This window comes from Typopeltis vanoorti, chromosome 3, assembly GCF_054136105.1.
Source record: "Typopeltis vanoorti isolate ZY-2024b chromosome 3, IOZ_Tvanoo_1.0, whole genome shotgun sequence".
NCBI lineage: Eukaryota > Metazoa > Arthropoda > Arachnida > Uropygi > Thelyphonidae > Typopeltis > Typopeltis vanoorti.
The window spans coordinates 93,091,328-93,104,031 of NC_143551.1; the positions used below are offsets into that span (position 1 = coordinate 93,091,328).

The window sequence follows — 12,704 nt, forward strand, 5'->3', positions numbered from 1 at the left end:
CAGGAGTTATTATACCAATTCATAAAAAAGGAGACAAAAGAATATGTGAAAATTATAGACCCATAACACTCTTAAGTCACAGTTATCAACTATTAATCCAAATTATACAAAAGAGAATACAGGTGCTTACAGAAAAAATCATAGAGGAAAACCAAGCAGGATTCAGGCCACATAGATCCACTATAGACCACATCTTCACCATTAATAATATAGCAGAAAAATATTGGGAATACAACCCTGCGCATATACTGTTGTTTTATGGATTTCAAGCTAGCCTTTGATTCAGTTAATAGAAACAAATTGATCACTATCTTAAAAAATGTAAAAATGGATTTGGATGTTTCAACATTTATTACAAACTATTATGGAAAAGACACCAAAGCTTTTGTTAAAATGAACAACATTAAAACCGAGTATTTCAGAATTGAGAAAGGTGTAATGCAGGGTTGCCCTCTATCACCTCAACTCTTTATCATCTTCCTAGAAGAAGTCTGTAAAACCATGGCTGATGAACCAGGTGTAAAAATCAATGGTACCAACATTAATCACATTAAATACACTGATGATATCATTATCCTAGCAGATTCTAAATCACAGTTAGAAAAAGCTATTAATATTCTAAATGACTCCTGTAAAGCATGGTATGAAAATAAATCTTCATGAAACAAAAAATAATGAAGATATGTAGAAGAAGAAGAAAATATTTCCATAAATCTTGAAAATCACCTGTTGGAACAAGTTAATAAATATGTTCATCTTGGTAGTCTCATTTCTGGTAACCTCAACAATATGGAAACAGTAAAACACAGGCTAAATCTAGGATGGACCAACATGAATAAACTAAATAAAATATGGAAAAATAAAAAAATTCCAACAAGTCTAAAAATTAAAATTATATAAAACAATTATCATCACCTCGGCTATTTATGCTTCAGAAGCATGGAGATTAACTCAATAATCAATCAAGAAACTTCAAGCCTTTGAAATGAAATGCCTCAGAAAAATTAATAACACCCACTGGATGCAACACAAGACTAATGATCAAGTTAGAATAGATTTAAACTTCCCAGATGACATAATAGATACAATCATTAAGCATCAACTGAGATGGTTTGATCACATCCAGAGAATGGCCCCTCATAGACTGCCATATTTAGCTCTGAATGGATGTATAGGAAGTAAAAGACCTAGAGGCAGACCAAGAAGTACTTGGATAAAGTTGCTGAAAGAACATTCCCATCTGCCCAGCTATAGTCATGACCGAGATGGCCAAAGATCGCGATAAGTGGAGAACCTTTCTTCTTAGTGGACTCAACCCGTTATCAAGCAGATGAAATGATGATGATGAAACATAATTATGTAGTATTATCATAGTATCCTGTACATCAGCCCGGTTGATTGAAAGCATATCTGTTCGAAACTGCAACCAACAGGCTGCAGTTTCGAATCCTGCCATGAACATGGCATGGAATAAGTGGGAAGTGAATTTCATTGCCCAGCGTGAGACCACTGCCCTGCTTATTGGAGTTCTGAAGGAGCTTAAAAATGTTCCATGTTTGGTAACTAGATCAGGGTTATTTATTTATTGCATAGTCCAGAAGGACTATGTAAAAAATTAATAAATTAAATAAAATAACTATAAAAATCAATAAAAATAGGGGAAAAGTCATTAGGCCATCCATGGTACAAATGTACTTTAGGTTTACAAATAAATCTTTGATAGGTGAGAGCCATATAAAAAACACCCCTTGAAGGTAAATAATTTGAAATAATGATGATTAAATCAAAATTTATGAAGTCAGAAATAAGAGCCAATTATATCAAAATTCCAGATAACAGAAGGCATGGTAAAGAAGAGTTCACTGTATTTAAATACAGTCAACTCTCACTATAGCAAAATTATAAGACCCACAGGAATATTACAGCAGAGAGCGTTGATGTAGTGAATTTCCTTTAGATAGCATAGCAATGTATTTATATAGGGCATCAGTCAGGAATTTTTGGTAGTTTGTTATACTGGGGTTTTCTACAATGAAAACTGACTATAAATTATTGATCATCTTTTTATAAAGGAGATATGATAAACATGCTATAACTTGTGTTAAAGATACCAAGCAATTTTAAACCTGGTTTTACTCCAATTTCCCAAGTGAGCAAACAGACAAAATGTCAAGTTTGCACCTGCAATTGATGCAAGACTAGCTGATCCCACAGGTAGTGCAAGACCGAGGCAACTCGTGGTAAAGGGGGAGCAAGCTCTGATCACTAATCTTAATATTTACCCTTAATGCCAAAAGTGGCCCCTTGTCTTTAATACAAAACATCATACATCCCCTTCTTGGAGATGTGTTTTGGCATTAAGGGTAAATATTAAGATTAGTGATCAGAGCTTGCTCCACCTTTACCACGAGTTGCCTCGGTCTTGCACTACCTGTGGGATCAGCTAGTCTTGCATCAATTGCAGGTGCAAACTTGACATTTTGTCTGTTTGCTCACTTGGGAAATTGGAGTAAAACCAGGTTTAAAATTGCTTGGTATCTTTAACATAATTATACCCAAGTTAAAAATACTTTCTACATGCTACAACTTGGAGCAATAAAACTAAACATTCAGCATGTTCATAAACATTCATTCTGTATACCTTTTAAGTACAATGCAGAAGGATAAAAAAGAGATTTTTCTAGGTGATGAAATGGAGGATATTATGAAACCATCCATGTTTTATATCCAAATATAGAAAAAAACTTAAAAGTTTCGAAGGTTACCAGATAGCTTATGAGAATATTCACCATCAGGGTTGCCTTGGTTTGTACTGCTAAAAGAATGTTATAATACAGAGCCCATATATTTGCCTTTTATTGGTGCTTGATCATGTTTCACTGGCCTGAAAGTTGTTTTGAATTGTCTTCTTATCAGAGACAAGGCAGAAATAGGAGTGTTTAAATCATCTGGAGTTCCAAAACATGTTAGTAACCTAAAATGGTCACTCTCTCTCTCTCTCACACACACACACACACACACACACACGTTAGTTATGAGGATAGGCTGAGGGAAATGTGAACCGCAGAGTTTGGTAAACAGAAGAAGAGATAGAGGTAGTTACAAGATTGAAACTCGGGAGTTCTTTCATTTGGGGAAACATGGGGAAGGAGTGAGAACAAGGGGCCATCCCTGGAAGTTACGAAAGTTGTGAGCAAGAGGGTAAAGAGTGGTTTCTTTGCATGGAGGATGATTGACCCTTGGAATGCATTGCCTGAGAGAGTGGCGAGAGAGAGCACGAACTGTCAATAGGTTCAAGGAACAGCATGATAGATTTTGTGTTTTCTAGGGTGGGCCTCCTGCAATGAATCTTGCAACTCTATGGAGGCCTGAATCATAATAATAATAATAATAATAATAAAAGTTCCAAATTTTATCAGAGCTTATGAGAATATAACCTTTGGCATCAGGGATGCCTTGCATTACTTAAAAGACAACTGCTAAGGAGCCTATACATTCACCTTTTATTAGTGCACTGATTAGTTTTCACTGGCCTGAAAAATTGAAAAATATTTCAAACTGTTAGTTATTATCAGAGGCCAGCAGAAACCTTAAAGAGGCCAAAACACCTCTTCAGTATCGTAGCAATCTTATGTCAGAAAGTTAAATGCTGTCAGGTCAGTAAAACCTAATCAATCCATTAATAAAAGTTGAATATACAGGCTCCTATGTACAGTCCATCTCTTTTTAAGTAGTGCAAGCCAAGGCAAATTTGCTGTTATAGGTTATATTCTCATAAGCTCTCTGGCAAATTTCAAAACTTTTAAGTTTTTCTATATTAATTAAAAAACATGGATGGTTTCATAGTATCCTCTATTTTAATATCTAAAATATTTCAAACTGAAGCTTTCAGCTCTATACCTTACTGGAGTGCTTAAGGGTCAAAGCTGTATAACTGAGAGGAGACCTCCACATAGCCTTTAAAGGAATGCGGAGAACTGACCAGGGATTCTGATCTGGTTGGTTCTCCAATGTCCAATCCTCACCTTCTCATGGGGCACCCTGTTAAATATCTACCTGGATACTGAATGAACTAGGATGAACTGGCAATTTGGGGAAGTTGACAGACCAAATGAGATTCTTATTAGCTTAAACCATAACATTAAATGATAGTACAACATGATAGAATTTCATGTAGGCTGGGGCGTTGCCTGATTAAACAACGCCACCGTTATTTTTGCCAGAGTACCAGGGCGATCAGCAAAAATTCAGCTACTGGAACATATCCTAAAACACACCCTAACTCAATATCACCAGAGTTCAATATCAGCACTATCAACATAAGAAACCTGAATGGCAAAGAAATGGAGCTAGCTGAGGAAATGGATAAGTGCCATATCAACATAATAGGAGAGACTGAAACAAAAAAGACAAAAACTGGTGAGATCTTTCTGAGCAATAAATACAAAATGTTATATTCATGCAATGACAATCAAGGGAAAAGGAGTAGCTGCCATAGTGTTCAACACTAAATAGGAAGCTGATCTTCTTGAATGACAAGCAATTTCAAGTAAAGTGATGTGGACAAATATCAGAATGGGGAACTAAACAATGAGACTTATTTGTGCTTATGGTTCCACAGAAGGTTCTACTAAGGTAGAAGTGGAGGAAATTTTTGATGCTTTACAAAAAGCAACTGACACAATGAAAAATGAAAAGTTGGTCCTTGTTGGGGATCTAAATAGCAGATTAGGCGATTATTGTCAGACATTCAAAAATATTTTGAAAAAATTCGAGAAAAGAGCAAAGCTGATAATAATGACAAATCCTGTTGTATTTCTGCTCAGGACATGGACTGGTTATTACTAACACAATGTCCCAACATAAAAATGTGCACAAATTCACATGGAGAGAAGAGACAAGGAATAAGAAAAGTCTCATTTACTATGTTATTGTTGATAATGATGTTTTCTCTCTAGTGCAGGATACTAGAGTATACAGAGGATTTGAAATCGGAAGTGATCACCATTTAGTCTTCAGCAGGATAAAATTGAATTTCATATTGAAAAGAAGAACATGTAAGAAAGTTTTAAAGCAAATAAAAGTTGAGCAGCTCTCAGATATGAACTGTAGACTAAAATACACAAACTCTTTCATTATTCAAGAAATAATGAAAGAGTTTGTGAACAGGAACCAACCCCCAAACCTTGGAGATTCAATGGCAAATCCTGAAGAAAACATTGATTGATTAAGCCAGAGAGGTATGTGGTGAGGTTGTCTGCAAGGATAGAAAAATCAGACCTCCTGTGTCCACCATGGGGGTCTGATTTTTCTATCCTTGCAGTTAAAGAGGCAGTGAAGGAAAAGAAGAAAGCATATCAAAAGTTCCAGGCAAATAAGGCAGCTTGTGCTCTTAGAGAATACAGACACAAATGTAAGAAAGCTAAACACTGTGTAAAACTAGCTAAACAAAAGTCATGGGAAGACTTTGGTAAGAACATAGAAAATAAATATAAAAATTGGCAAGATATTCTGGAGGTTGCTGAAGCAGCTCCGAAATGGAGGAAAGAGTGTAAAAGGAATTAGATATGATAAGGGACATGAAAATTGGAGAAAAAGATATCCTTGGAGTACGAGTAATTACTTCAAAAAATTGCTAAATGAAACAATCAGTGACAACACAGTGGTAAAATACACTGACCAGGCATGCAATCAGAAATACATATCCATACTTGAAATAGAAAAAAACATCAAAAGTCTGAAATCTGGAAAGGCAGCCGGAGTAGATGATATTCGACTAGAAATGCTCAAGTATGGAAGTATAAAAGCCTTACAGTGGCTGCACTGCATAGTTCAAAGGCATGGACAGAGGGACAAATTCCAGATGATTGGAGTAGAGCTCTCATAGTACCCATATATAAAAAGGGAAATAAAACTGAATGTCAGAATTACAGAGGTATTTCTCTACTGAACGTTCCTGGTAAGATTTATGCAAGTATACTTGAGAAATGGTTGAGAAGAATTGTGGAAGAAAAGCTTGGTAAAGAACAAGCTGGATTCAGGCCAAATAGAGGCTGTGAGGATTAGACTTTCACTTTACGACAAATAGCTGAGATGCCATGGGAATATAACAAAGATCTGTATTTAAGTTTTGCAGATCTGGAAAAAGCATACGGACAAGGTGGCAAGAGAGAAGCTATTCAAAAAGCAAAATGCCTCAATGACACCATACAATTGTATGGTGTCGGTGGGGCATTATATCAAGCAATACTTAGTCTTTATTTGAGTTGTAAGTCAGCAATTAGAATTATTATAATATTGTAGGTCAGCAATTAGAAATATACTTCCTTCAATTAGAATTGAAGGAAGTATAGGAAGATGGTTTAATGTTAAATCTGGTGTCAGACAAGGATGTACATTATCCCTTATTCATTATCCATATAGATAATGAATAAGGATCTCATTATGAAGGAAAGTGGTATTAAACTTGATATCAAAATTTGAGACAGTTCTTTGCTTCATGCAGATGATGTTATACTTCTAAATAAATCCAGTACAAGTCTGCAAGATTCCCTGACTAAATTGAATAACTGTTGTAATAGATATGGTATGAAGGTCAGCAATAACAAAACAAAGACAATCCAAATAGGCAGAAACATGGAAAATAAGGTGGTATCAAAAAGTTTCGAGACTAGCTCTGTTTACAAGAAATTACTTTATTTATCTACGTTTACACACTATCACACTATCAAAATAGTCCCCTTGCATATCAATACAGCATTCCCAGCATTCTTGCCACTTCTGGAATGTGTCCTGGAAGTCTTCTTTTTGAAGCATGTCAAGCACCTTCTGTGATTCGCACTGGATCTCTGCAATGGAGTCAAAACAGTGACCTTCATGAATGTCGAAAAAGACGATGAGCATGCACTTGGTCGAGCTGCTGACCTGTCTGGGCCTTTTTCGGTCGTGGAGATGATGGGCTATTCCACTGTGAAGACCTCTGCTTCATCTCAGGGTTGAACCTGTACACCCAAGTTTCGTCACCGGTAATGATCCTCAAATTTCATGTTTGCTCTTTGTTCTAACTTGCTGTCCATGATGAAATCGCAGATGTGGTAACACAGGTGGTCAGAATAGCATCAGTTGCACAGCTCCCGATGTACACAGGACGATGTATTTTGGCATACTGACTTATGATGGTAGGTGCTCCCTGTTACTGTGTGTGTGTGTGTGTGTGCAGCCTTATGCTGCCATCTGTTTTCATGTTACAAACCTAGTCTCAAAACTTTTTGATACCACCTCATGTCAACTGCATTGTGAATGGAGATCCTATATAACAAGTAAAACATTTCAGCTACTTTAGGCACGATTTTTAGTGAAGATGGTAAATTAAATATGGAAATAGACAACAGAATCGACAAAGCCAATATGGTAAGAAGTCAACTGAATAAATTTATATGGAATAAGAGAGAAATTAGTCAAAACACTAAATTAGCTGTATATAAGACAGCGTTCAAACCAATTTTAACTTATGGATCTGAGAGCTGGGTTAGAAATAAAACACTTGACCAAAGACTAGAGACTGCAGATGTGAGAGTCCCAAGAAAAATTAGAGGTATGAACAGATGGTATCAATGGCAATATCATATTAAAAGTAAGGATACTAGATAAAGAACTTGACATTGTTAGCATCCAGGAATGTGTTTGCAGAGCTAATATCAGGTGGCATGGTCACCTAAACAGAATGGGAAAGGAAAGATTAGCAAAACAAATGTTCTCTGCCAGGAAAAAGACCCAGAGGAAGAAGACCAAGATATAGGTTAATTGATATGATATAAAGTACCTCAGAAGATAGAAATATAAGATCTGATAATGTTGGAGTTTTGACAGGTAAGAGATGATCTAGAAGAAAATTGTAAATAGGAAATTGGTAATGATGTAAATTTTTCACATAGTACTATCATATTCTGTACACCCCTTGAGGGTACAAGTGAGGAATTTGATGATGACCGTACTGTGAGATTGTTAATTTTTTTTTTTTTTAAAGATAATATGATCAAAAAGTTTCAGTCATATTTTCTTAAGAGTGATATGAAATTAATAGATTTATAACATTTGTGAGGAATACTACCTCTGGTAAACAGAGGGAAGTTCACAGTTATCATTTTCAATGCCTTTCAAACCACTGATCATTGCAATCAACTAGCCTGCTTGGTGTCAAAAAAAGAATGTCAAATAATAAATGTATAATGTTATCCACTTACAAAATTGTTTCTTCCAGAGTTTCTTGAGCAGATTCATTTCCATTTTCAATTAGTTCTTCATCACTGGAATGTAAAGCTGTAAATTGCATTTCTTTTCTTTTACACGACTGGAAAAATAAATAAATAAATAGGATTATGAATATTTTTTATGGTTTCATGCGTGAACAAATATATTTATATTACTGAGATATTCTCAACAGACTTATTCTCACAGAACTGAAGATTGATGCCATTCACGTATGAGACTTGCAACAGTGGAAAATATATATGTAAGATAATTTATTCAGACAACAGTGATCAGAGAAAGGAACAGTATTCATTCATTCATGTCAATACCATCTCAAGTTCACAAGATGCAGTAATGGTCTCCATTTCTTCCTATTCTGTGCAACTATAATGATCTGGATGGTATTTTTAGCATGTTTAGTGTTGACTACTCTAAAGTATTCAACGTGTTTAGTGTTGAATACTGTAAAGTATTCAACACTAAACATTAAGATAAACTCCTTGAATGGGAGGAAATTTCAAGTAGAGTAATGTGAGCAAATTACACAACCGAAAATTGGAAAAGATAACTTATTTATTCATATGTTCTACCTATAGCAAAGATGCAAAGGAATTTGTTGAGGCAGTAGAAAGAACAACTAGTAAAAAGAAAAACTGTTCTTGTGGGAGACATAAACAAAAGAATAGGAAAATGAATTGCAGACCTATAGAAATATCATGGAAACATCTAGAGAAGACAGGGCTAATAACTAGAATAAGCATCTGCAATATTTCTACTTAAGAAATGGCTGTCATTACTAATATCATGTTCCGACATAAATGGTGTGCAGCTTTTTCTAACATATGGAGTATTTTTGATGGTAAAAAGGATTTATACAGGGAGGATTGATTACAACTAACTACTTGGAAAAATTCTTGTTCAGCAAAAGAGTAAATAGATGTAGTCAAGGAAATTCGATTAGACAAGGTGGATGTATGAGAGCTTGGATGCATATATTTAAATGAGAGACTGACATTGTAATGACAAACTCAGCAAGAGAGAGAGAAATGACAGTATGGTATGGAAGGGATGAGCCTGATTGAGACTAGTTTTGTCAGTCATGAAAATTAATGACTGCAAAGAAATTTTCTTGATGACTTAAGGTACTAATATGAACCCATTTTACTGAATGCGTCGACCAGGAAGCTGGTAATTATGCATGTTCATAATTACCAGCTTCCTGGTAATTATGAACATGCAAAATAATGCTTCTGGCAAAATAATGCCAGAAGCATTATTTTGCCCTGATTAACAGGACGAAATAATGTAGTTGGATGCTGCTACAAGCTGAGGTCATCTGCAGAGGACTTAATAAAAAGAAACCCCAAGATATAGATGGACTGATTCAGTCAAAACTGCCTTAGAAGACTGAAATATTATGTAAGATAATATTGGAGTGCTGACAAGTAATAGACTAATTTGAAGGAAAACTGCTGATAGGAGATCAGTAATAATGTAAACTTAATGATGCAGACTGTCATAATATCCTGTACATCCTCTGTATAAGAATCTGAGTCACAATCAAACAGTTCTCAGATTTCATATCTCTCACTTCCAAGATTTGTTAACATTTTATATGCAAATACACAATATAAGGTCTCTGGAAATTTTTCTAGATGATTAACCATAAAGGATGAGCCTAGAAATTTCTCCACAAACAACAACAACAAAGCACAAGATTGGGGATTATTTCAAGGTGAGGCATTAAAGGGGTTAATTTGAATTTTTGTCTATTTTGAAAAGGAATAAATAAAACCCAACAAAAATCACCAGCTTCTTAAATTACATTTATGAATTTTTTTTTTTTTGTTTTGTAATAAGGACATTTTCGAAACATTGCTCTCTATTTCAATCTTACAATAATCTTCAAAAAAAAAATATAACTTAAATCCTGAATAATTCAAAATGATTCTAATGTTCCCTCAACTTCAAATTAGTAATAAAAAAGGTTGCTAATTCTAACTGAAAATGCAAGGAGGGAGAGAGAGAGAGATGCAGGTGAGCCAAAAATGAATGGAGCAGTGAGGTGTGATGTATGGAGATTCAATCATTTGGGAGTGCAAAACAGAATCCTGCTAGAGAAGCGTGACTAGGGCAATTAAGTGAAATGAAAGAGTAGATGAGATGATTGTGATGGTGGGTGCAAATGACCTAAGAGGCAGTGTGAATTGAGTAGCAATTCAGAAATGGTACTGTCAGGAATAGAAATAGAAGGGTATGGTGTATTTAAGCAGGATAGGAAGAGGCAAACAAGATGGTGGAGTATTGCTTATGATAAATGATGAGTTGTGTCCTCTCAGAGTGGAGGATTTGAAGGGACTAATGGTTTGAGAGTATAGAGTGTGAGATGGTAGTGTGCAGGAGAGGATACTTATTGGGATTTTGCTATAGGCCAAGGAATGTAGAGTTTGAGGAGCAAGAAATGTTTATGCAGTTGAGTTTGGCAAGTGCAAAACAAGTGATCATTATGGGAGATTTCAACTACAGCTGCATAAATTTGGAAGAGGAAACAGCATGTAGTTGTAGTAGTAATAAGGGGAATGGAATTTTTGGAATTCTTGAGGGATAAATGCCTCAGGCAAAATGTTGAAGAAGAAACAAGATGAGACTTTTGGATTTAGTCCTGGCATGAGAGCATCTGATTGTAATTGAAATGTCATCCCTTTCCGAGCTGGAGAGAGAGAGAGAGAGAGAGAGAGAGAGACCATGTGGTCTTGACTTAAGGGTAAAGGCTACTGGGAAGAGACCTCCATGTAGCCTTTTAAGGAATGCAGAGAACCGACCAGGACTTCTGACCTAATGTCCAATCTTCACCTTCTCGTGGTGCACCCTGTTAGGTATCTAAGGTATCTACTAGATACTGAACGAACGGGGATGAGTTGACAAATCAGGATTTAGCTGAACAAATTGTATTCTTATTGGTTTTAAACCGCAATATGAAATGATGGTACACCATGACAGGATTTCCTGCCAGCTAGGGCGTCTCCTGGTTAAACAAGATCCCTGTTGTTTTCGCCAGGGAACAAGGGTGAACAGCAAAATGTCAGCTACTGGTACAAACCCTGAAACACACCCCAACTCAACATCGCCAGAGTTCAAGATTGGTACTATCAACATAAGAAGCCTGAACAGCAAAGAAATGGAACTAGCTGAGGAATTGGATAAGTACCAGATTAACATAATAGAGTCTACTGAAACAAAAAAGACAAAAACTGGTGATATCTTTCTGAGCAATAAATACAAAATGTTATATTCAGGCAATGACAATCAAGGGAAAAGAAGAGTAGCCACAGTATTCAATACAAAATATGAGGCTAATCTTCTTGAATGGCAGGTAATATCACGTAGAGTGATGTGGCCAAATATCAGAACGGGGAAGTGGACAATGAGATTTATTTGTGCCTATGGTCCCACAGAAGGTTCTACTAAGCTAAAAGTGGAGGAATTTTTTGAGGCTTTATAGAAAGCAACTGGCACAATGAAAAAGGAAAACTTGTTCCTTGTTAGGGATCTAAATAGCAGAGTAGGAAATGATTGTTAGACATAGAAAAATATTTTGAGAAAATTTGGAGAAAAGAGCAAAGCTAATAATAATGGCAAATACTTGTTGGATTTTTGCTCAGGATATGGACTGGTTATTCCTAAAACATGTTCCAACATACAAATGTGCACAAATTCACATAGAGAGAAGAGGCAAGAAACAAGAAAAGTCTCATTGACTATGTTATTGTTGATAGTGATGTTTACTCACTGGTGCAAGACAGCAGAGTGTACAGATGATTTCAAATTGGAAGTGATCACCATTTAGTCTTGAACAGGATAAAATTGAATTTCATACTGAAAAGAAGAACATGTAAGAAAGTTTTAAAGTAAATAAAAGTTGAGCAGCTTTCAGATGTGAACTGTAGACTAAAATACACAAACATTATTCAAGAAAAAAATGAGTTTGAGAACATGAACCATACCTTGGAGATTAAGTGGCAAGCCCCGAAGAAAACATTGATTGATTCAACCAGAGAGGCATGTGGTGAGGTTGTCTGCAAGGATAGAAAAATGAGAACTCCATGATGGACACAGGAAGTTAAAGAGGCAGCGAAGGAAAAGAAGAAAGCATATCAAAAGTTCCTGGCGAATAAGTCAGCTTGTGCTCTTAGTGAATACAGAGACAAATGTAAGAAAGCTAAACACTGTTAAACTAGCTAAATGGAAGTCTTGAAAACACTTTGGTAAGGGCATAAATATTAAATATCAGGAAGATGGCAAAATATTCTGGAGGCTGTTGAAAATGCTCAGAAATGGAGAAAAGAGTGCTGTGAAAGGAATTAGAGATAATAACGGTGACATGAAAATTGGAGAAAAAGATATCCTTGATGTATGGAGTAATTACTTTGAAAAATTACTAAATGAAGCAATCA

General features: G+C 35.6%; 1 protein-coding gene across 1 annotated transcript in view; it reads right to left on the minus strand.

Annotated features, from left to right (window-relative positions):
• LOC150108389 (polynucleotide 5'-hydroxyl-kinase NOL9) overlaps positions 1-12,704 on the minus strand; it is a 148,310-nt gene that overhangs the window by 105,606 nt on the left and 30,000 nt on the right. The window contains exon 3 of the mRNA XM_090415794.1: positions 8,244-8,350. Coding sequence (XP_090271920.1) covers positions 8,244-8,350 — 107 coding nt within the window. The remainder of the gene's footprint in view (positions 1-8,243; positions 8,351-12,704) is intronic.